General features: G+C 35.7%; 1 protein-coding gene across 7 annotated transcripts in view; it reads right to left on the reverse strand.

Moving 5' to 3' along the window:
- The window catches only part of CNTLN (centlein), a 352,032-nt gene that overhangs the window by 226,708 nt on the left and 98,264 nt on the right, over nt 1-27,060 (reverse strand). For 6 of the 7 annotated variants that reach the window (XM_054519817.2, XM_024252705.3, XM_024252704.3 and 3 more), the window contains exons 5-6: nt 26,709-26,888; nt 6,262-6,395 (exon numbers count right to left, since the gene is read on the reverse strand). In XM_054519817.2, the coding sequence (XP_054375792.2) occupies nt 6,262-6,395; nt 26,709-26,888 (314 nt within the window). The remainder of the gene's footprint in view (nt 1-6,261; nt 6,396-26,708; nt 26,889-27,060) is intronic. The other variant, XM_054519818.2, reaches the window with a different exon arrangement.

Consider the following 27,060-nt stretch of genomic DNA (forward strand, 5'->3'; position numbering starts at 1 on the left):
CTCTAGATACAGATCAAAGGGAATTAAGGAAAGTCTAGGTTAGCTGAAAGAGAAGATACTGAGAACCAACAATACGTCTTCCCACCTCATGAAGGATGTTGAATTCTGTAGAATATATTTTACTGCTGAAATGTAAATCTAATAATCTTTCAGTTACTAGTGATTGTTTTAGCCCATTTTTGCTACTTATAACAGAATCCTTAAAACTGGGTAATTTATAAAGAAAAAGGAACTTATTTCTTACAGAAGTCCAAGGTTGAAGGATTCCATCTGCTGAGGACCTTCTTCCTCGTGGGGACTCTATGCAGAGTCCTGAGGCAGTGCCAGACATCACATGGCGAAGAGGCTGAGCATACTAGCTCAGGTCTCTCTTCCTCTTATAAGGCCAACAGTCACATTCCCCCCCATAATAACCCATTAATACCTGAGTGGATTAATTCATTCATGAGAATGGATTAATTCATTCATGAGAACTGGATTAATTCATTCATGAGGGCAGAGCCCTCATGACCCAACGGCCTCTTAAAGGCCCAGTGTCCCAATTCTGCCACACTGAGGACTAAATTTCAATATGAACTTTGGATGGGACAAATATTCAAACCATAGCAGTGATGCTGTCTCAGGAGTTGAGTAGGCCATGTGATTAAATTAGGAATATCCCTTTAAAGACCAGGTTTGATAGGAAACAGAGGGTTTCGAGCAGCTGCTCTACATAATTCTGCAGAAAAAAACAAAACAAAACAAACAAAAAAAACCTGACACCTTCCAAAAACAAAGATCTATGGCTTCTTCACATTACATTTGCTTTTCTCTATTTTAAGAACCAAACTGGAGTATCAGACTGTAGTGGAAATAGGCTATTCTCCTGGAAAAAGGTGAAAAGCAAAGGCAAATCAAACAATGGCTCCTTTAAAACATTTGCAAAGACTCTCATTTCACTGGCCAAAATAAGTCACATGGCTAAATTGGATGCCAACAGGGGCAGAAAAGCATATGGTAGCAACAGGGAAGGCCCTGGTAAAAATGGGCCCATGAGATGAATCAAAACAAACAGGATGGAATGAACAAATCAAGAGTAAAAAGTTTAGTGATGAACACTGAAGTACTATATAGAATTATGCCTAAACATCTGTGTTCACTGTGGTTATACAAGAGAAGATAAATGCTGTAATTCTTAAGATACAAATTGGGGGGAGTCAAAATGGTTGAATTTATGTGCTCATTTCCAGAGTATACAGAGCAGAGTGCCAAAATCAACTAGAGATGAAATGTAGTTTAAAAAATAATAACATGAATCGCCAAGGTTTTTCATATCAGTTTGTTCTTAGTTTTAGAAAGATAGTGTTCCTTATAGAGAAAAAGTAATTATCTAAGATGTAATAATCTCAATTTCACATCAGAGAGCCTTATTGTTTCATTATATGGAAAAAACCCTAAAATTATTAGTTACCAAAAGAACATGTGCAATATAGTCCCTTTTATTTAAAAACATCTGTCTACCCAATCTTCAATTTATAAATAGGGACTGAGAAAAATCTAGAACAACGCTCACAGAATTTTATGGCTGTTATTTCTCTAGGGATGCATTTTTAGTCTAACGTTTTTTCTTTTACCTTCTTTGTACTTTTCTGTACTGCATGTATTTATTTTTATATAATTCACGTTTATCATTTATACCAAAATAACTATAGCACAATTCACAGTAAAAACAAAACAACTTATTTTTATCCACCAAAAAAAGCTGTACAGTAAAACTATATGCAATAAAAGAAAAATCATTTGAAAACTGATTTTCCTTCCATGGGAAGGAAAAATTACATTTAAAGTAGTAACAAGAAACATGAAAGAGCTAGGAATAAATTTAATGAGAAATGTTCAAAATCTGTTTGAGGAAAGACACAGAGGTAGACTGAAACAAATGGAATGACACACCACACTCTGGGACAAGAAGACTGAACATCATAAAGATGTCAGTTCTTCTTAGATTATTGTAAATTTTATGTGCTAATAACATACCAAAGAAAAAATAAGCAAGTTTACTCTAAAGTTCATATGCAAAAACTAACAGGGAAAAATGGCCAGAAAAGTTCTGAAAAAGGGTAGTAACTGACAATGGGCCAATCTTCATCATCTCTACTCTGCTTAGCCTAAGAGCCCAACCTCTCTACAGACTAGTTATACTGCTCCTTGTTCTCTGGCTGTGACTGAATTTCATCAGTTGGAGGCACTAGCAGGTGATTCCAGGGTAAAGGAGAAAGAGGTCCAGTTATTTATTTACCCAGCTCACTCTCTGCTGAGCCACAGTTTGATAGTGCCTGTGTTCCTCTGTCTAAGGTTATTGGTCTTATTGGGCAGCTTCCGTCACAGGATACTAATTCTTGTCCCTTCTGGCTAAGGGTGGTAATGGTTTCCTGTTGTTGATAATCGATGGTCAGTATTTTCTGAATCTAATATCTATTCAGAGAGAACTGGTATCTTTATCATAGTGAGTCTTCCAAACCATGAACTTTGTTATTTCCCTGAATATATTACACCTTCTATTTTTCTCAACATTTGTAGAATTCTCTGAATAGAGGTAATACACATTTTTCATTATATGTGCTCTTCATACCTCCAGTAATATTGTAAATTCTTGAGTTTATTTCCTAATATGTTTTGCTGGTATAAAAGATGCAATTAAGTTTTAATATACTGACCATGTATCCACCAAGCATGATAAACTTATTAGTTTAAACTATATATAAATTATTTTGGGATCTCTATGTGAATTAATCATGTTTTACCAAATAACTAGGATTTCTGCTTTCATTTCTAGGTCTTATATCTTTTTATTCTTCTTTCCTTACTACATACTTGTTATTTCTGACTATGTGCTAGACCCTATTTTGTAAAACTTTAGATATAATTTAAGTCCAGATTATTTTATCATTCTCCAAAGAAAACTCACTTGCTTCTGCTAAGCATCTGAGAAAACCAGCAATCCAGATGTATTAATCCAATTTCAGGATTCTGTCTGAAGATTTTCTGAACCAAAATTATGACTGCACTGTCTTGACTCAATTTCTAACAAAAATTCTCACCTCAATTGTAGAACCATTACCTATTCAGGTAAAAGTTTTGGTTAGGCAATTTAATGGTTATCCTTTTAAATGCAATGGGTAGGTAAATATATTCATATGCTCTATATAGATTACAGACACGTACATTGTTATATATGCATAGAGTTGGACTTCCATATCTGTGCTTTCTGCTTCCACAAATTCAACCAACAATAGATCAAAAACAATAATTTTAAAAATATAACAAAACAATACAAACAAAAAATACAGTATAACAACTATTTATATAGCATTTACATTGTATTTGATACTATTAATATAAGTAATCTAAAGATCTGAAGTATACAGAAGGATGCACATAAGTTATGTGCAAATACTGCCATTTTATTATAAAGGGCTTGAGCATCTGTAGATTTTGGTATCCATATTGAGGCCTGAAACCAATCCCCCACAGATACCAAGGAATGACTATATATACTTATTTATACTGTAACCTAGGCAAAAATCATTTGAGGTAGAGTTCGCAAAAATATCCTTTAGCACAATGGGTGACATGGATCAAATATTCAATAAAATATAAATGACTATGAACTTCAAAGAAAGAAATCCATACAGAAACAGTAGCTCCATCATTTATCAGTGAGGAAAAGTGTATCCAAATAAGAAAGTGCCTAGACCACTTTTTCCACAATTATGGCTTTATATGTCTTGATTACAACATAAAGATTCAATAAACTGGGACTGGTATATCATAACCACCCTCTCCCAGTGAAATAATGATGAAAGAAAAAGACACACAGTATATCCAACAGTAATCCTCATACAAGATAACTTAGGAGACATACTGTAGACATCTCAACTACTACCCTATAATGAGGATTCAAGACAAAGTCCACTGCTCCAAACTACCAACTCTGTGCTATTATTCTTCTCCTGTGTGAGTCCTTTTTTTAAAAATTTCAACTTTTATTTTAGATACATGGGGTACATGTGTGGTACTATTACCTGGCAATATTACTTGATGCTGACATGTGGGGTATGGATCCTGTTACCCAGGTGATAAATATAGTACCCAACAGGTAGATTTTTCCACCCATGCACCCTCACTCCCTTCACCGTCTAGTAGTCCACAGTGTCTACTGCTCCTACGTTTATGTCGATGGCTGCTCAATGTTTAGCCCCCACTTATAAGTGAGAACATGAAGTATTTGGTTTTTTGTTCCTGCATTAATTCACATAGGCCATATGCCTCTATGAGTCCTTATAATCAAACTCTTAGAATTACCCATGGCCCACTAGCTATTATTCTTTTACTATTGTATAAGAAAAAATGCATGCGAGGATATTCTTGCTTTATTTATAATAACTTATAGGTCTTGCAATACACTAAATTTAAATATACAAACTCACGCAAAATGTAGAACAAAACATAGTTGTTATATCCCATGTCCTTAACACTGCACTGTATCCTAGAATGAACACCATGTTTGTTCTAATAGCCTAGCACCATCATACTCTAAAATGTAAAGGTCTTTGTTGAAATATTTTATGCAGTTCTAGATGTTATATTTTAAGAAGAAGATTGACAATATGGAAAACAGTCAGAAAGGTGACCCAAAACATGATAACATCTGTGAAATATGTACATGGAAAGTTTATGTAAGAAATAGGAGTAGCTGATCAATTAGTGAAAAAATGTTGTCATTGATAACCGTCTGAGACCACTGAGCTATGTTATAGAATAGGGATTAGATGGTTTCTGAGATTCTCCAGATAATAAAACTACAATAAATGGGTGGGAATTATAAAAAGGCAAATTTCAACTAAGTACATGTAAAACAATGTTCAAAAATTTAAACAATATAAAACGAAAATAGCAGTCTTGAAAAGCATCACAAACTTTTAAACTAAGTTTTCAAGGAAAGACTAAATGCTATGCTATCTTACTGGGAAGAGGATAAGAATAAATAATAATTTTTAAATTTCATCCAAATCTAAGATTCTATTCCTATTTAGAATTACTTTTCTGACTTCATTATTGTTTTAAAAATAATTATAACATGAGTTGATATGTCAACCAGTCTCTCATCTATAAAGTTTATACTTTTCCTCACCCTTATGATGAGAAGGTTTTTAAAATGTGATACAAGGAATCTGTTAATGTCCTAATTCATTTTAATTTTATTGGCTTCAGTAATGGTAAATAGTTTCTCATCCAAGCTAAATTCACAATGGCATATTTAAATTTACAAAACTGTATTTTGCCTAATGGAACTATAAAAACTACCTCATAAACAGCACTAACATGACCCCCTTACCAATGCCCACTAACATGAAGGAAAATTCCCAGACAAGTTTTACCAAAGAACTCCACCCAATGTGTACCAGAATGGCAGTGATGTATCTATCATTTATTTATCACTTAGTTTTAAATTAAAATAAATTATACAATCAAAGTCTATGATATACCTCTAGAAGCACACCTTCGATCCCATGCTCTGGTGCTACCAAAATAAATAAACACATACATACAAATATGCATGCATGTCCATTCATGTGTGTGGATGGATAGATAGATAGATAGATAGATAGATAGATAGATAGATAGATATTGATCTGTGAACCAAGGAAAAGTTCTGTCTTAATTTATTCTCTCTCATAATATTTTCTGGAAAAGGTAATTACAAAGTAAATTAATAGTTTCAACATCTTTAAAAAACACTTAGAAATACAAGTGTATCGTGCTTACTTTTTCAAGTAATCCAACTTTATGAATAGTATTATAAAATCAATTATGTTGATATAGAAAGATTGCTTTAAAACAAACTATATAGAATATAATAAAATTAAAGTCAAAATTTGTTTCTCAGTTATTATTGTTCACTGTAACAATATAAGCACCATATAACACATGGCTAGAAATGTTAGAAGAAAACAATGAATGAAAGCATTGCAATGTCCTTGTTAAAAACTGAAACTAGGGTACCCCTTGACCATGCTCGTCCAATCCTGTAGACCCACTCATTCTTCCAGGCAATTTTTCAAATTAGTGTAAATAACTCCAGATTCTCAATGCACAAACATATATAACCATAGAAAACATAGTTATTATTTTAGGGTGTTAGTAGTAAGTATAAATGCTATCATTCTGAATAACTAATGACATTTCTATGATGTTAAATTAAAAATTGAATATACTTGCCTGACCAGGGTAATATCCATATCCTTCTGGATAAGTTCAGTCTGTTTATTACTCAACTGTAATGATAGAGCATTATATTTACTCTGTGATACTTCAACTTCTTTCCTTGCTTCAATTAAATTGTCTTCAAAGGCCTAAAATTAGAGTGCTTATATCAATAATCAAACATAATAAATACTACATGTAACAAAACATCTGTTAAATTTAATTATTCTACAAAATGACAGAGAAAAACTGACACTTTTAATTTTTTCACTTACTTAAAATAATTTTAACACAAACAATAACTTTTATACCAGTCACAGATTTTTTTTTCAGAAACTTAAAAATATCATGGCCTCTTGGTGTAAAAGTTAAGAATTTGAAGTAAATAAACTAGAAGATATGTATAAAAAATGTAGTTATTAAATTATTGTATAATAAAGTAATACATTAGCTGAACAAAAATGAACTTTTACTTCAACATTAATCACAACAAATTATAGACATTTACTTATTTCCATTTTCTCTGTTTGAAGTGCACATACACAGATACATTTCAAGAAGGACAGTGCTTCAAAGACATCAAAAAATTTTTTCAAAGTTTGAGACTCAGATCGTGTTCAATTCTCTTGACTAGTGAAAGTTACCTAAAGTTCTTGAAAGGTGATCTTTTCCTCCTGATCATTCTCTAAATCTTTTTTGATTGTGAAAGGATTTTAAAATTAGATGTTTTAAAGAATACATTATAAAATTAATTTTAATTACTTTTGCAAAGAACTAAATATATATCTAAATAAAGTATGCCAACAGAAACATCATACATTCATTATTTCCAAACATAAACACCGAGTTTTAGATAAAGCACTAGAAATTCCTAATTATCTGTTAAAAAAAAAAAAAAAAGACAATGATAGATAACAAAGGTAGACAACTAGATGGAGGAAGGAGAGGAAAACAGGGGAGAAAAGAAGGGCAGAAGGAGGGAGGGAGGGAAAGCAAGCCTTTTTAAAAGCTTACTGTATCTTTGTGCCCAACATATACAGAGGTGGCAGATGTTCAACTACTGACAGTTAGGACTAAATGCATTGTTATGCTTAGCAGGGGAAAGAATCCAAACTCAGAAAATTAAACTGGGGACTACAGAAGGGCTCTCATACTCTTAAAAAGAAGCCAAAAACAGATTATGTCTATGGTCTGGAGACACAGAAGAAATTTTTTAACACACCACAGATAGGATCTGGGTAAGCTGCTCATCTCAAGATTCAATCTGATTTCTGCCAAATATCAGGGAGGGACAAGATGCCTCAGGCTAGAAAGAAGATCTAGCTCCAGACTGAGGTACCCAAAAGTACCAGGAACCTCAAAATAGCTTAAAAGGGATAAACAAACACCAGGGTAGAAATAGAGGATGGTAAAACATTCCCATCAAGACAAACCCTTCAAAATCTAACCTTCAAAAACAGAGTCAATGAAGTGAACAATCAGAAATAAACATTATCCGGCCAGGCGCAGTGACTCACGCCTGTAATTCCAGCAGTTTAGGAGGCTGAGACGGGCAGATCACGAGGTCAATAGATGGAGACTATCCTAGCCATTGTGGTGAAACCCCGTCTCTACTAAAAGTGCAAAAATTAGTTGGGCATGGTGGCACGCACCTGTAGTCCCAGCTACTCCGGAGGCTGAGGCAAGAAAATCGCTTGAACCCGGGAGGCGGAGGTTGCAGTGAGCTGAGATCGCACCAAAGGAAAGAAAGGAAGGAAGGAAGGGAGGGAGAGAGGGAAAGAAAGGAAAGAAAGAAAGGACAGAAAGGAAAGAGGAAGGAAGGAAGGAAGAAAGGAAGGGGGGGGAGTGGACACTATCCTAGCGAAATGCAAATATGGGAACCAATTCAAAAGAACTATATACAGAATATAGTAAAATAGACAAATATTATGAAGCAAAAATGGAACAACCAGGCAGCTAATGTGAAAAAACTATTTTACGTGAAGAGTAGACACAGAGGAACCAAATCAAAAATTATTGAAATAATCCAGCCAAAGCTGAAGGTGGCTTGATAAGTAATAACAGAGGTGGTGAAGAGTCAAATTTAAAATATATTCTGAAGGTAAAAATGACAGGACCTGATAGACTGGATTAAGAAAATGTGGCACATATACACCATGGAATACTATGAAGCCATAAAAAATGATGAGTTCATGTCCTTTGTAGGGACATGGATGAAATTGGAAATCATCATTCTCAGTAAACTATTACAAGGACAAAAAACCAAACACCACATGTTCTCACTCATAGATGGGAATTGAACAATGAGAACACACGGACACAGGAAGGGGAACATCACACTCTGGGGACTGTTGTAGGGTGGGGGGAGGGGGGAGGGATAGCATTAGGAGATATACCTAATGCTAAATGGCGAGTTAATGGGTGCAGCACACCAGCATGGCACATGTATACATATGTAACTAACCTGCACATTGTGCACATGTACCCTAAAACTTAAAGTATAATAATAATAATAAAAAAAAGAAAAAAAAATGACAGGACCTGTTGATAAGTGTCTGTGGAGTTGAAAGATAAAAACAGGAATTAAAGATCTCTCGTAGGGATATGGCCTGCGAGCAAAGAGGTGAATGGTAGGTCCATTCATCATGATAAAGCAGACTACCAGAAAGATAGGCTGAAAACAGAAATCCAAATGTCAGCTTCTGGTGGATATAATATATGTATTTTAATCATTAGAAAATACTAGAACAAGTTTTCCAGTAAGTATAAAAATCTAGAACAATTTTTCATGAAAAACCTAAATTACTAGAATGGAATCAAGAATAAGTAACAGAACTTCATTTGTAATACTAAGCAAAGAAAGAAAGAAAACGCAGTACGAAAATGCACCCCTCAGTACAGGTGGTCCTAAAGCTAGCCCTCACACAGAATTCCAGCCTGGCTTTCCATTTTTGGAAGGTCAGTGAACAAGACCATCCTGGCTAACACGGTGAAACCCGGTCTCTACTAAAAATACAAAAAATTAGCTGGGCGTGGTGGCAGGTGCCTGTAGTCCCAGCTACTCGGGAGGCTGAGGCAGGAGAATGGTGTGAACCCGGGAGGCGGAGCTTGCAGTGAGCCGAGATTGCGCCACTGCACTCCAGCCTGGGCGACAGAGCAAGACTGTCTCAAAAAAAAAAAACAAAAAAAGAAAAAATAGAACTCCTCTCTGAAGGAAATGCCCTTGATATTAATATAAAATTAAGGTAAAACTTTTCATTGTTTCCCACTATATATTGTTCAGTTTTGAGCCATGCGACTATATTACACATTCTAAATTTTAAAATTCAAAAAAAGAAAAAATAGAAAATTTCAAAAGGATAATTTAAAATGTTACAAATATCAACACATTTAATCAATTATATAAAGCTGACTCACAAAAACACCTTATCTGGTCCTAAAGGTTTAAAGGAAAAGTCTATAAACATTTCAATAAATGAATAACCCCCATCTTGTGAGAAACGTTACACAGAATTTAAAAAGGATGTTCTCAACTCATTTTATGAAATGACCTGTTATCCAAGTTAGAAAGGGAAGGACATAAAAAGGAACATTTCAGGGCAATATCACTTAGGCATATAGATGCAAAAATCCAAAATAAGCTATACTAGTATTAAAGAAAGATTTGGGTAATTTACTGAGATTATTTGGTTCCAGAAATACAAGGATGGCTTAACATTAGAAAATCTATTAATATAATTTACCACATTAAGAGATTAAAGGAAAAAAATATGAAGATGCCAATAGAGTCAGAAAAATCACCCAAAACAATCCAACACCTTACGATTTAAAAACAAAAAAAAACAACAAAATAGGAATACAGAAGAATTTTCTTACTTTGGTAATATGAATGCCAAAAATCAGCAAAAATGATAATTAATGGTGAAATGTTCATTAAAAAATCAAGAACAAACTTGTTTTATATTAAAATTGTCCTGGGGATTTTAGGTAATATACTAAGAGAAGAGAAAAAAGAAAAGACATTAAATATACAAATATTAACAGAAAGAGTAAACCATTCTTATTAGCAGCCAATATGATCTTCCACCAAAAAACAAAAACAAAGTGTAAGCACTTAGAGCTAGAGTTGAGCAAGATTATAAGACAACTGTGCAAAACTCAGATGATTTTCTATATAACTAAACATTTATAATACCAACAAAAAACAGAAAATAACCAGAAATAAACCTTACAACCAATGAACAATATAATTACATGAAGTCAAAAACAAAAACACTTGTGTGACTCACGTTAATACAATATTCCCTTTATTGTGGTGGTCTAGAACCAAAATAATGAAATAGAGGAGTAGAACAACACTATAGAACAAATGGAACTAAAAGAATAATACGGGATATTCCACTCAACAACAGAATATACATTCATCTTAACGGCACACAAAACATTCTCCATGACAGACCATAAAACAAGGCTCAACAAATTTTAAAATACTAAAATTATATGACGTATTTTTTCTGATCACAATGTAATAAAACCAGAAATCAATTACAGAAGGAAAACTGGAAATTTTTCATCCACGTGGAAATTACACAAAACATTCTTAAACAACCAACTGACCAAAGATGAGATCATGAAAGAAAGAAATTAGAAAATACCTTGAGACAAATAAAAATGAGAAAATATACCAAACCCAAAACTTATGGGATGCAGAAAAAGGAATGGTAAGAGGCAAGTTTATAGCTTTAAGTGTGTAGTACATTAAAAAAGAAGAAAAATCTCAACAACCTAAATTTACACGTTGGAAACAACTAGAAGAAGAACAAATTGAACCGAAAGATAGCAGAAGAAAGGAAATAAGAAGGATTAGAGTAGTGATTAATTAAATAACAAAACAATAGAAAAAAATTTTAAATAAGAGTTGGATTTGGAAGAGATATTTAAAAATTGATAAAGGTGGAGCCAAGATGGCCAAACAGGAACAACTCCGGTCTACAGCTCCCAGCGTGAGCGACGCAGAAGACGGGTGATTTCTGCATTTCCATCTGAGGTACTGGGTTCATCTCACTAGGGAGTGCCAGAGAGTGGGTGCAGGACAGTGGGTGCAACGCACCGTGCGCAAGCCGAAGCAGGGCGAAGCATTGCCTCCCTCAGGAAGCGCAAGGGGTCAGGGAGTTCCCTTTCCTAGTCAAAGAAAGGGGTGACAGACGGCACCTGGAAAATCGGGCCACTCCCACCCTAATACTGCGCTTTTCCGACGGGCTTAAAAAACGGCACACCAGGAGATTATAACCCGCACCTGGCTCAGAGGGTCCTACTCCCACAGAGTCTCGCTGATTGCTAGCACAGCAGTCTGAGATCAAACTGCAAGGCGGCAGCCAGGCTGGGGGAGGAGTGCCTGCCATTGCCCAGGCTTGATTAGGTAAACAAATCAGCCAGGAAGCTCGAACTGGGTGGAGCCCACCACAGCTCAAGGAGGCCTGCCTGCCACTGTAGGCTCCACCTCTGGGGGCAGGGCACAGACAAACAAAAAGACAGCAGTAACCTCTGCAGACTTAAATGTCCCTGTCTGACAGCTTTGAAGAGAGTAGTGGTTCTCCCAGCACGCAGCTGGAGATCTGAGAACGGGCAGACTGCCTCCTCAAGTGGATCCCTGACCCCCAAGCAGCCTAACTGGGAGGCACCCCCCAGTAGGGGCACACGGACACCTCACACGGCCGGGTACTCCTCTGAGATAAAACTTCCAGAGGAACAATCAGGCCAGCAGCATTTGCAGGTCACCAATATCCACTGTTCTACAGCCACTGCTGCTGATACCCAGGCAAACAGGGTCTGGAGTGGACCTCTAGCAAACTCCAACAGACCTGCAGCTGAGGGTCCTGTCTGTTAGAAAGAATACTAATAAACAGAAGGGACAGCCACACTAAAAACCCATCTGTACGTCACCACCATCAAAGACCAAAAGTAGATAAAACCACAAAGATTGGGAAAAAACAGAGCAGAAAAACTGGAAACTCTAAAAAGCAGAGCACCTCTCCTCCTCCAAAGCAACGCAGCCCCTCACCAGCAATGGAACAAAGCTGGACAGAGAATGACTTTGACAAGTTGAGGGAAGAAAGCTTCAGACAATCAAACTACTCTGAGCTACAGGAGGAAATTCAAACCAATGGCAAATAAGTTAAAAACATTGGAAAAAAATTAGACGAATGGATAACTAGAATAACCAATGCAGAGAAGTCCTTAAAGGAGCTGATGGAGCTGCAAGCCAAGGCTCGAGAACTACGTGAAGAATGCAGAAGCCTCAGGAGCCAATGCAATCAACTGGAAGAAAGGGTATCAGTGATGGAAGATGAAATGAATGAAATGAAGTGAGAAGGGAAGTTTAGAGAAAAAAGAATAAAAAGAAACAAACAAAGCCTCCAAGAAATATGGGACTATGTGAAAACACCAAATCTACGTCTGATTGGTATACTTGAAAGTGACGGGGAGAATGGAACCAAGATGGAAAACACTCTGCAGGATATTATCCAGGAGAACTTCCCCAATCTAGCAAGGCAGGCCAACATTCACATTCAGGAAATACTGAGAACGCCACAAAGATACTCCTCAAGAAGAGCAACTCCAAGACACATAATTGTCAGATTCATCACAGTTGAAATGAAGGAAAAAATGTTAAGGGCAGCCAGAGAGAAGGGTCGGGTTACCCACAAAGGGAAGCCCATCAGACTAACAGTGTGATCTCTCGGCAGAAACTCTGCAAGCCAGAAGAGTGTGGGGGCCAATATTCAACATTCTTAAAGAAAATAATTTTCAACCCAGAATTTCATATCCAGCCAAACTAAGCTTCATAAGTGAAGGAGAAATAAAATCCTTTACAGACAAGCAAATGCTGAGAGATTTTGTCACCACCAGGCCTGCCCTAAAAGAGCTCCTGAAGGAAGCACTAAACATGGAAAGGAACAACCAGTACCAGCCACTGCGAAAACATGCCAAAATGTAAAGACCATCGAGGCTAGGAAGAAACTGCATCAACTAACAAGCAAAATAAACAGCTAACATCATAATGACAGGACCAAATTCACACATAACAATATTAACTTTAAATGTAAATGGGCTAAATGCTCCAATTAAAAGACACAGACTGGCAAATTGGATAAAGAGTCAAGACCCATCAGTGTGCTGTATTCAGGAAACCTATCTCACATGCAGAGACACACATAGGCTCAAAATAAAGGGATGGAGGAAGATCTACCAAACAAATGGAAAACAAAAAAAGGCAGGGGTTGCAATCCTAGTCTCTGATAAAACAGACTTTAAACCAACAAAGATCAAAAGAGACAAAGAAGGCCATTACATAATGGTAAAGGGATCAATTCAACAAGAAGAGCTAACTGTCCTAAATATATATGCACCCAATACACGAGCACCCAGATTCTTAAAGCAAGTCCTGAGTGACCTACAAAGAGACTTAGACTCCCACACAATAATAATGACAGACTTTAACACCCCACTGTCAACATTAGACAGATCAACAAGACAGAAAGTAAACAAGGATACCCAGGAATTGAACTCAGCTCTGCACCGAACAGACCTAATAGACATCTACAGAACTCTCCACACCAAATCAACAGAACACACATTTTTTTCAGCACCACACCACACCTATTCCAAAATTGCCCACTCCTCAGCAAATGTAAAAGAAAAGAAATTATAACAAACTGTCTCTCAGACCACAGTGCAAACAAACTAGAACTCAGGATTAAGAAACTCACTCAAAACCGCTGAACTACATGGAAACTGAACAACCTGCTCCTGAATGACTACTGGGTACATAATGAAATGAAGGCAGAAATAAAGATGTTCTTTGAAACCAACGAGAACAAAGACACAACATACCAGAATCTCTGGGACACATTCACAGCAGTGTGTAGAGGGAAATTTATAGCACTAAATGCCCACAAGAGAAAGCAGGAAAGATCCAAAATTGACACCCTAACATCACAATTGAAACAACTAGAAAAGCAAGAGCAAACACATGCAAAAGCTAGCAGAAGGCAAGAAATAACTAAAATCAGAGGAGAACTGAAGGAAATAGAGACACAAAAACCCTTCAAAAAATTAATGAATCCAGGAGCTGGTTTTTTGAAAAGATCAACAAAATTGATAGACCACTAGCAAGATTAATAAAGAAGAAAAGAGAGAAGAATCAAATAGATGCAATAAAAAATGATAAAGGGGATATCACCACCGATCCCATAGAAATACAAACTACCATCAGAGAATACTACAAACACCTCTACGCAAATAAACTAGAAAATCTAGAAGAAATGGATAAATTCCTCAACACATACACCCTCCCAAGACTAAACCAGGAAGAAGTTGAATCTCTGAATAGACCAATAACAGGCTCTGAAATTGTGGCAATAATTAACAGCTTACCGACCAAAAAGAGTCCAGGACCAGATGGATTCACAGCCGAATTCTACCAGAGGTACAAGGAGGAGCTGGTACCATTCCTTCTGAAAAAGAGGGAATCCTCCCTAACTCATTTTATGAGGCCAGCATCATCCTGATACCAAAGCCTGGCAGAGACACAACCAAAAAAGAGAATTTTAGACCAACATCCTTGATGAACATTGATGCAAAAATCCTCAATAAAATACTGGCAAACCGAATCCAGCAGCACATCAAAAAGCTTATCCACCATGATCAAGTGGGCTTCATCCCTGGGATGCAAGGTTGGTTCAACATATGCAAATCAATAAATGTAATCCAGCATATAAACAGAACCAAAGACAAAAACCACATGATTATCTCAATAGATGCAGAAAAGGCCTTTGACAAAATTCAACAACCCTTCATGCTAAAAACTCTCAATAAATTAGGTATTGATGGGACGTATCTCAAAATAATAAGAGCTATCTATGACAAACCCACAGCCAATATCATACTGAATGGGCAAAAACTGGAAGCATTCCCTTTGAAAACTGGCACAAGACAGGGATGCCCTCTCTCACCACTCCTATTCAACATAGTGTTGGAAGTTCTGGCCAGGGCAATCAGGCAGGAGAAGGAAATAAAGGGTATTCAATGAGGAAAAGAGGAAGTCAAACTGTCCCTGTTTGCAGATGACATGATAGTATATCTAGAAAACCCCACTGTCTCAGCCCAAAATCTCCTTAAGCTGATGAGCAATTTCAGCAAAGTCTCAGGATACAAAATCAATGTACGAAAATCACAAGCATTCTTATACACCAATAACAGACAAACAGAGAGCCAAATCATGAGTGAACTCCCATTCACAATTGCTTTAAAGAGAATAAAATACCTAGGAATCCAACTTACAAGGGATGTGAAGGACCTCTTCAAGGAGAACTACAAACCACTGCTCAATGAAATAAAAGAGGATACAAACAAAGGGAAGAACATTCCATGCTCATGGGTAGGAAGAATCAATATCGTGAAAATGGCCATACTGCCCAAGGTAATTTATAGATTCAATGCCATCCCCATCAAGCTACCAATGACTTTCTTCACAGAATTGGAAAAAACTACTTTCAAGTTCATATGGAACCAAAAAAGAGCCCGCATCACCAAGTCAATCCTAAGCCGAAAGAACAAAGCTGGAAGCATCACGCTACCTGACTTCAAACTATACTACAAGGCTACAGTAACCAAAACAGCATGGTACTGGTACCAAAACAGAGATATAGATCAATGGAACAGAACAGAGTCCTCAGAAATAATGCCGCATATCTACAACTATCTGATCTTTGACAAACCTGACAAAAACAAGAAATGGGGAAAGGATTCCCTATTTAATAAATGGTGCTGGGAAAACTGGCTAGCCATATGTAGAAAGCTGAAACTGGATCCCTTCCTTACACCTTATACAAAAATTAATTCAAGATGGATTAAAGACTTACATGTTAGACCTAAAACCATAAAAACCCTAGAAGAAAACCTAGGCAATACCATTCAGGACATAGGCATGGGCAAGGACTTCATGTCTAAAACAACAAAAGAAAGCAATGGCAACAAAAGCCAAAATTAACAAATGGGATCTAATTAAACTGAAGAGCTTCTGCACAGCAAAAGAAACTACCATCAGAGTGAACAGGCAACCTACAAAATGGGAGAACATTTTCACAACCTACTCATCTGACAAAGGGCTAATATCCAGAATCTACAATGAACTCAAACAAATTTACAAGAAAAAAACAAACAACCCCATCAAAAAGTAGGCAAAGGATATGAACAGACACTTCTCAAAAGAAGACATTTATGCAGCCAAAAAACACATGAAAAAGTGCTCGTCATCACTGGCCATCAGAGAAATGCAAATCAAAACCACAATGAGATACATACCATCTCACACCAGTTAGAATGGTGATCATTAAAAAGTCAGGAAACAACAGGTGCTGGAGAGGATGTGGAGAAATAGGAACACTTTTACACTGTTGGTGGGACTATAAACTAGTTCAACCCTTGTGGAAGTCAGTGTGGCGATTCCTCAGGGATCTAGAACTAGAAATACCATTTGACCCAGCCATCCCATTACTGGGTATATACCCAAAGGGCTATAAATCATGCTGCTATAAAGACACATGCACACGTATGTTTATTGTGGCATTATTCACAATAGCAAAGACTTGGAACCAACCCAAATGTCCAACAATGATAGACTGGATTAAGAAAATGTGGCACATATACACCATGGAATACTATGCAGCCATAAAAAATGATGAGTTCATGTCCTTTGTAGGGACATGGATGAAATTGGAAATCATCATTCTCAGTAAACTATCGCAAGAACAAAAAACCAAACACCGCATATTCTCACTCATAGGTGGGAATTGAACAATGAGAACACATGGGCACGGGAAGGGGAACATCACACTTCGGGGACTGTTGTGGGGTGGGGGGAGGGGGGAGGGATAGCATTGGGAGATATACCTAATGCTAGATGACGAGTTAGTGGGTGCAGCACACCAGCATGGCACATGTATACATATGTAACTTACCTGCACATTGCGCACATGTACCATAAAACCTAAAGTATAATAATAATAATAAAAAGAAAAATTCAAAAAAAAAGATAACACAGATAAGGAATTAAGAATACTACAGATTTATTTTTAAAAGAAATTGAAGTTATTAAAAAGAATAAAGTAGAAATTCTGGAACTGAAAAATGTAACTGACATATTAAAGAATGCATCAGTCTCTTAAAAGCAGAAATGATCAAGCAGAAGAACTAGTTAGATTGAAGACAGGTTGTCTGAAAATACACAGTTAGAGGAGACAAAAGAAAAATTAGTAAAAAGAATGAAGCACACACACAAGATTGAGAAAATAAAGTGAAAAAGGCAAATCTAAGAATTACTTGCCTTAAAGGAGGTAGAGAGAGGTCAGAAAATATATTCAAAGGGATAATATCAGAGAACATCCCAAACCTAGGGAAAGATACCAATATCCAAGAACAAAAAGGTTATAGACCATGAAGTAGATGTAACCCAAAGAAAACTACCTCAAGGTATTTAATAATCAAAATCCCAAAGTCCAAGGATAAAGAAAGGATACTGAAAGCAGAAAAAAAAAAAAACACACAAATAACATACAATGGACCTCTAACACATCTGGCAGCAGACTGCACAGTGGAAACTTTACAGTCCAGGAGAGAGTGTCATGACATATTTAAAGTGCTGAAGGGAAAAAAAAAACTTTTAACATAGAATAGTATATCCATCAAAAATATCCTTCAAACAAAGACTTTCCCAGACAAACAAAAGCTGAGGGATTACATCAATACCAAATCTGTCCTACAAAGAACACTAAAAAAATTCTTCAATTTGAAAGAAAATAAAACACAACATTAATAAGCAATAAGAAGTCATACAAAGGAACAAAGCTCACTGGCAACAGTAAGTATATAGACAAATACAGAGTATCATAAAAGTGTAATTGTAGTGTAAACTACTCGTATCTTGAGTAAAAGCAATAAAAGGTAAAGCTATCAAAATAACTGTAACAACTTTCAAGACATAATATAGTAGAATAAGATAAATAAAAAGAACAAAATGTTACAAAACACGATGAAGATGAGAGTTTATATTAGTTTTCTCTTTGAGTGTTTCTTAAACTGTATATGCAATCAGTGTTAAGATGTATCAGTTTAAAATAATGAGTGATAAAACAGTACATGCAAGCCTCATGGTAACCTCAAATAAAGACACATACAATGGATACAAAAATAAATAAATAAGAAATTAAATCATACTACCAGAGAAAATCTCCTTTACTAAAAGAAAAGCAGAAGGAAGAAAACATGAAAGAGAAGACCACAAAACAACCAGGAAGCAAATAATAAATGGCAGGAGTAAGTCCTTACTTATCAATAATAATGCTACAGGTAAATGAAACAAACACTCACTAATAATGCGGAAGGTAAATGGAACAAACTCTCCCCGTATATATATTTTTAAAAAGCAAGACTCAATGATCTGTTGCCTACAAGAAACTTTAGGGGACCAGGCATGGTGGTGCATACCTATAACCCCAGCACTTTGGAAGGCAGAGGCAGGAGGGTCACTTGAGCCCAGGAGTTTGAGACCAGTCTAGGCAACATAGCAAGACCTCATCTCTACAAAAAATTAAAAAGCAAAAAATTAGCCATATGTAGTGCTATATGCCCGTAGTCTCAGCTACTCAAGAGGCTGAGGTGGGAGGATTGCTTGAGCCTACAAGGTGGAGGCTGAAGTGAGCCATGATCGTGCCACTGCACTCCAGTCTGGGTGACAGAGCGAGACCATGCGTCAAAAAAAAAAAAAAAAAACCTAACCTATAAAAATACAGACAGATCGAAAATAAAAGGGTGAAAAAAATATTCCACGCAAATGAAAACCAAAAAGGAGCAGGAGTAACTGTACCTCCATCAGACAAAATAGATTTCAAGACAACAACTATAAAAAGAAATAAAGAATATCATTATATAATGATAAAGAGGTCAATTCAGCAAAAGAATATAACAAATATAAATATATATGCACCCAACACTGGAGCATCAAGATATATAAAGAAAATATTATTATAGCTAAAGAGAGATAGGCCCCAATACAATAACAGCTGGAGGCTTCAACACCCCACCTTCAGCATTGGATAGGTAATCCAGACCAAAAATCAACAAAGAAACAACAGACTCATCTGCACTACAGAACAAATGTACCTAATAGACATTTACACCATATTTCATCCAATGGCTGCGAAATACACATTCCTGTCCTCAGCATGTAGCTCATTCTCAAGGATAGGCCGTATGTTCACCATAAAACAAGTGTAAACAATTTAAAAAACTAAAATTATATCAAGCATCTTCTCTGACCACAGTGGAATAAAACTAGAAATAAGTAACATGAAAAATTTTGGAAATGACACATCACATGGAAATTAAACGATATGCTCCTGAATAACCAGTAGGTCAATGAAGAAATTAAGAAGAAAACTGAAAAATTCCCAGAAGCAAATGATAATGGAAACACACCATACCAAAACCTATAGGCTACAGTGAAAGTAGTACTAAAAGCAAATTTTATGCTGTAAGAATCTACATCAAAAAAGCACCTAACAAATAAACAACCTAACAATGTATCCTAAAGAACTAGAAAAGCAAGAGCAAACAAAATGCAAAATTAGAAGAAAACAAATAATAAAGATCAGAGCAGAAATCAATGAAATTGAAATACACAATACAAAAGAACAATGAAAAGAAAGTGGGTTTTTTGAAAGATAAACTAAGTAGACAAAACATTAGCCAGATTAACTCAGAAAAAAAGAAACCCAAATAAATAAAATCAGAGATGAAAAAGTAGACATTACAACAGATACTGCAGAAATTCAAAGGATTATTAATGGCTACTATGAGCAACTATATGCTAATAAATTCAAAAATCTAGAATAGACAAATTCATAGACACATACAACCTACTAAGAACCACGAATAAATCCAAAACCTGAACAGATCAGTAACAAGTAATGAGATTGAAGCCTTATTAAAAAGTCTACCAGAAAAGACATCTCCCAGCTTCACTGTTGAATTCTACCAAACATTTAAATAAGAGCTAACACCAATCCTGCTCAAACTATTCTGAAGAATAGAGAAGGGAATACTTCCAAACTCATTCTACAAGGCCAGTATTACCCTGATACTAAAGCCAGACAAAGACACATCAAAAAAGGGAAACGACAGGCCAATATTCCTGATGAACACTGATACCAAAAATCCTCAATAAAATATTAGCACCAAATCAAAAAGATCATTCATCATGACCAAGTGGAATTTATCCTAGGGATGCAAGGATGGTTTAACATATGCAAATCAATCATTGGGATACATCATGAGATACATCATATCAACAGAATGAAAGACAAAACCTGGCCAGGTGTGATGGCTCATGCCTGTAATCTCAGCACTTTGGGAGGCTGAAGTGGGCAGATCACCTGAGGTCAGGAGTTCGAGACCAGCCTGGCCAACATGGCAAAACCCTGTCTCTACTAAAAATAGAAACATTAGCCAGGCGTGGTGGTGCATGCCTGTAATCCCAGTTACTCAGGAGGCTGAGGCAAGAATCACTTGAACCCAGGAGGTGGAGGTTGCAGTGAGCCAAGATCGTGCCACTGCACTCCAGCCTGGGTGACACAGTGAGACTTCATCTTAAAGACAAAAGATAAAAAAAAAACACATGATCATTTCAATTGATGGTGAAAAAGCATTTGATAAAATTCAACATTGTGTCATGATAAAAACTCTCAAAAAAACTGGATATAGAAGGAACATACCTCAAAACAATAAAAGCCATAAATGACAGCCTGGAAGCTAGTATCATACTGAATGTGGAAAAGCTGAAAGCTTGATGCTAAAATCTGAAACACGACAAGAATATCCACTTTCACCATTGTTATTCAGCACAGTACTGGAAGCCCTAGAGCAATCAGACGAGAGAAAGAAAGGACATCCAAGTTGGAAAGGAAATAGTCAAATCATCCTTGTTTGCTGATGATATAATCTTATTTTTGGAAAAACCTGAAGAGTCCACCAAAAACCTATTAGAATGAATAAATAAATTCGGTAAAGTTGCAGGATACAAAATTAACATACAAAAATCAGCAGCATTGCTACAGGCCAACAGCAAACAATCTGAAAAAAATTAAGAAAGTAATCCTACTTATGATAGCTACAAATAAAATTATATACCTAGGAATTAACCAAAGTAGTTAAAGATCTCTACAATGAAAACTATAAAACACTGATGAGAGAAATTAAAGATAGGATACAAAAAAAATGGAAAGAAATACCTTGCTCATGGATTGGAAGAATCAATATTGTTAAAATGTCCATACTGCCAAAAGCCGTCTACAGATTCTATGCAATCCCTATCAAAATACTAATGACATTCTTCACAGAATTTTTTTTAATCGGAAAATTATACGGAATCACAAAAGACCCAGAGTAGCCAAAGCTATCCTGAGCAAAAAGAACAAAACTGGAGGAATCACATTACCTGACTTCAAATTAGATTACAAAGCTATAATAACCAAAATGACATGGTACTGTCATAAAAACAGACACATAGACCAATGGAGCAGAATAGAGAACTCAGAAATATAGTGATACATCTACAGTGAACTCACTGTTAACAAAAGTGCCAAGAAAATACGTTTGGGAAGACAGTGTCTTCAGTTAACTGTGCTGGGAAATGAATATACATATGCAGAAGAATGAAACTAGACCCCTATCTGTTGCCATGTACAAAATTCAAATCACAATGGATTAAAGACTTAAGTCACAGACCTCAAACTGTGAAGCTACTAAAAGAAAACACTGCAGGCCTGGTGTGGTGGCTCACGCCTGTAATCCCAGCACTTTGGGAGGCCAAGGTGGGTGGATCACCAGGTCAGGAGATCGAGACCATCCTGGCTAACATGGTAAAACCCCGTCTCTACTAAAAATACAAAAAATTAGCCGGGCGTGGTGCCAGGTGCCTGTAGTCCCAGCTCCTCGGGAGGCTAAGGCAGGAGAATGGCGTGAACCCGGGAGGCGGAGCTTGCAGTGAGCAGAGATCTTGCCACTGCACTCCAGCCTGGGCGACAGAGCGAGACTCCACCTCAAAAATTAAAAAAAAAAAGAAAAGAAAACATTGCAGGAACTCCACAGGACATTGGACTGGACAAAGATTTCTTGAGTAATACTCCACAGGGACAGGAAACCAAAGTAAAAATGTACACATGGGATCATATCAACTTAAAAAGCTTCTGCACAGCAAAGAAAGCAATCAATAAAGTGAACAGAATGGGACAATATGTGCAAACTATCCATCTGACAAAGGACTAATAACCAGAATATATAAAGAGCTCAAACAACTCTATGTGAAAAAAAAATCTAATTATCTGATTTTAAAAGGGACAAAAGATGTGAATACACATTTCTCAAAAGACAAACAAATGGCAAATAGGTATTTGAAAAGACATGGATATCCACTCTTTCTCTATTTAACACTATACCAGGGTTTCCAGCAGGGAAGTATGAAATAAAATGAAATTAAAAGCACTCAGATTAGAAAGGAAGAAGTGAAACTATGTCTACTTGCAGCTGTCATGATATGATACGTAGAAAGTCTTAAGGAATTTACTAAAAAAAAAAAAAAATCAGAATTAGTTAACCTATTCAGAAAGGTTGCAGGATACAAGATCAGTATACAAAACTCAATTGTGTATCTACACATTATGAATGAATGATCTGAAGAGAAAATTTAACACAGTTCCGATTACAATAGCATCAAAAATAATAAAATATTCAGGAATACATTTACCCAAAGAAGTGCAAATTTATACCCTGAAAGCTACAAAACAACTGAAAAAATTGAAGAAGACCAAAATAAATGGAAAATATCACGTTAATGGATCAGAAGAGTCTAAATATTATTGAGATGATAATACTCCCCAAACTGATCTACTGATTCAAGGCAATCTCTATTAAACTCTCTGATGGCCTTTTTGGCCAGAAGAAAAAAGATAATTCTAAAATTCATACGAAAATATAACAGACCCAGAATAGCTAATCTAGAAAAAGAAAAAATATGGAGGACACATATACCCCAATTTCAAAACTTGCTACAAATCTGCAACAACCAAGAAAATGTGTATAGATCAAATAAACAGAACTGAGGTCCAAAAATGAACCCTTATATTTACAGTCAACTGATATTCAATAATGGTATCAAGACAATTCAGTGGGGAAAAAAGAATTTTCTTCAACAAATGGTGCTGAAACAACTAAATAACACATACAAAAGCATGACGTTAGGCCTGTATCTCACACCATATTTAAAAGTTAACTCAAAATGTATCAAAGAATTAAATGTAAGACATAAAACTATAAAACTCCTAGAACAAAACAAAGGTGTCAATCTTCATGACCTTGGATTAGCAATGGTTTCTTAGATATGACATCAAAAGCATGGGTAACACCAAAAAAAGTAGATAAATAAAATATTATCAAAATTAAAACCTGGTATTTTTAAGAACACCATCAAGAGAGTAAAAAGTAACAAAGAATTTAAGAAAAAATAGTTTCAATGTCTATATCTTGATAAAGAAAGTGGAGCCAGTATGTACACAAAAGATTTGAATAGACATTTCTCCAAAGATAGTAATACATGAAAGGATGCTCACCATCATTTGCCATCAGGAAAATGCAAATCAAAACCACAATGATTCGAGACCAGCCTGGCCAACATGGCAAAACCCCATCTCTACTAAAAATACACAAATTATCTACATGTGGTGGCACATGCCTGTAGTAATTTGCCTCTTCTCGGGAGGAGAATAGCTTGAACCCAGGAAGGCAGAGGTTGCAGTGAGCTGAGATCACGCCACTGTATTCCAGCCTGGGCAACAGAGCAAGACTCTGTCTCAAACAAACGAACAAACAAAAAACCATAATGAGATATCACTTCACATTCCTGAGCTGGCTATAACAAAAAGGGCAAACAATTACAAGTGTTGATGAGAACATCGAAAAATCAAAACCCTCATAGTGTCTGAATGTAAACTGGCGCAGCTGCTTTGGAAAACAGTCTGGCAGTTCCTCAAAAGCTTAAAAATAGTTACCATATGACCCAATAATCTCACTCCTAAGTATATACCCAAGAGAAATGAAAATATATATACATGTAGGAAATAAAAAGTAGTATCTTTTCCTTACCCATGGCAAAGTTCATGGCTGACATCCCAGTAATAAAAGACAAATTACTAAGAGAAAAATATAACATTTATTTAACCAAAGGTTTACATGACACAGTAGATGTCGGAAATGAAGACCAGAAGACTCAGGGAAAACTGTGTATTTTTATGAACAGTCATGCAAAACTGTGACTGGAGGACGAAGGCATATGATCCTGTGGTAAAATAAACTTATTAGAAAGGACTGTTTGTTGAGATTCTTCTTGGACTCTAGGTACAAGACAGAACCTCTCTGAATGAGGGTCATAAGATCTACTTTCCAGGAAGGTAGCTATGAGAATTCTTTTATGACCATGTTTCATGGGAGAAAGCTGGGAGAAGATCAGTGAACAATCTTGCTGCTTCCGTGGGTATTGAGTAAATGATGTGGACCATCACATCCAAAAATAAATTATAAATAGATTAAAGACTTTAGGGTGGGGAAAACTTTGTCATATAAAACCTTTAAACATTTGAGAAGAAAATAATAAAATGACTACCAAAATTCACAAACTTTTGAAATTCCAGTTTTCTTTATTCAACGTTTGTAGAACAGAAGGTATTAATAAGATACAAAGTATTGGTATCCAAAATAAATAATGAATGCCCAAAAAGCAATAGGAAAAAGACAATAACCCCACGAGAAAAAAATGTAACACAACTACAAGTCACAGCAAATCCCAGAACTGATTATTCAAATAGAATAAATAAGGAAATAAAAATTATCACCAAATAATCATGTAGCTGTGAATTAACACAAGTACTGATTTACCCTTATCACACTTCCAATTTGTTTAACGCTTGCACAGAAGCAGAAACTGATATAAAAATTAAGAAAATAAATCCACCAGAATTCAGTTCTCTCAATGGCTCAGTCACCCCATGATTGTGCACTAATAGATATTTCCATAAATAATATTCCATAATTTTTTCCATAAATATTTCCATAAATAATCTGCAACAGGTTTATACACCGAGAAAGATGTATCCTTCTCCCCTAACTTAAATATTCTTGCACACATGCATATACACACCCATATATCCATACATATTACCATCGTCCCTCAGTATTCCTGGAGGATTGAACCCAGGGCTCTCCAGATACCAAAATCCATGGATGCTTTAAGTCTCTTATATAAAATGGCATACTATTTGCGAATACCCTACACACATTCCCATATACTTTAAATCATGTCTAGATTACTTAAAATACTGAATACAATGTAAACAGTTGTTATACTGTATCTTTTACTTGTATTTTTTTATTATTGTATTGTTACTTTTAATTGTGTTTTTTTTTTTTTTCTGAATAGCTTGATCCACTGATGCAGAACCTGCAGATACATATGGTCAACTGCTTATAACTGTTGAATAGCCGTGTGTGTGTGTGTGTGTGTGTGTGTGTGTGTGTGTGTGTGTGTGTGTTTCTTTTTAGGGGTATATACATGGAGAGACCACCATATTTACTAGTACTAAAATCTGTGTCTGCCCTTTTCAACAAAATCTATTGTTAAAAAAAATGTAATTTAATAAGAAAATAGCAAAAACCTCTAAAGACAGAGAATGCCATAAAAAAGTATTATTTTGAAAACTTCTAATAAAATTGTAAGAAACCACTGTCTCATTTGATTAGCCTTTAAAAAAGGGTATAAGATTATAAAGATTGATTGTAACTTTTATCTTCTATAAAAATAAAATTTTCCCATAAATAAGGCCCTTTAAAGTCAAAGAAAGCACCTTTAAACTCAAAGAAAGCACCACCATAGAACCACATATTTGTATTGTTTAACTGTTTAGTATTTTTTACACTTTATATTTTAAAGGATCTAGAAAACAGTCTTAAAAACCATATTGCAATAAATTATAGCTATCTTTGTAAGCTTAAGCCTTAAGTGAAAAAGGTGAAACCCATGATTCTAAATATGTTATTTGAAAACACATTTTCTTTCAAAATGTAATAGCCTTTATTTTTTAATGATTACATTTTAGGATAACCATTTGAAGTCAGTTTCCTGCTTTGCAACATCAATTTTTAAAAAGCTATGGGTCTTAAATGAAAGAATATAAATTAATGCTAGTCCCCGCTGGTGGATATGAATATATAACTTGTTAAAGAAAATAACATGTATTAAACTTCCTAGAAAAAGTTAGATCCAAAAGAGGAGTATGGATTCCATTCCTATTGTATACCTTTATTTTTGCATCAGTGCTATATTTTTCTTTTCTCAAATGTGCTTCCTGCTTCCTCAGTTTCTCCAGGTCATTTAGCAGGTCAGTGCAGTGGGTACTTAATTTCTTGTTTTCCTCCTCCAGATTTTTTATAACTAGTCTGTTTTGCTCTTCTTTGTTCTGTATACACTCCTTAGTGTCCTGTAGAACAGTACCACAAGGGCAAATAAACAAAACAAAACAAAACAACCCAAAAAATGGTGAGAACTAATCAGCAAATACAAACTGTGCAGTTTTACCCTCACAGAAGCTTCTTCTATATTTGATAGCCAAGGTCACCTGTGTACTTTTATTGGCCTCTTTTCATGCAGGT

This window comes from Pongo abelii, chromosome 13 (genome assembly GCF_028885655.2).
Source record: "Pongo abelii isolate AG06213 chromosome 13, NHGRI_mPonAbe1-v2.0_pri, whole genome shotgun sequence".
Classification (NCBI taxonomy): Eukaryota; Metazoa; Chordata; class Mammalia; order Primates; family Hominidae; genus Pongo; species Pongo abelii.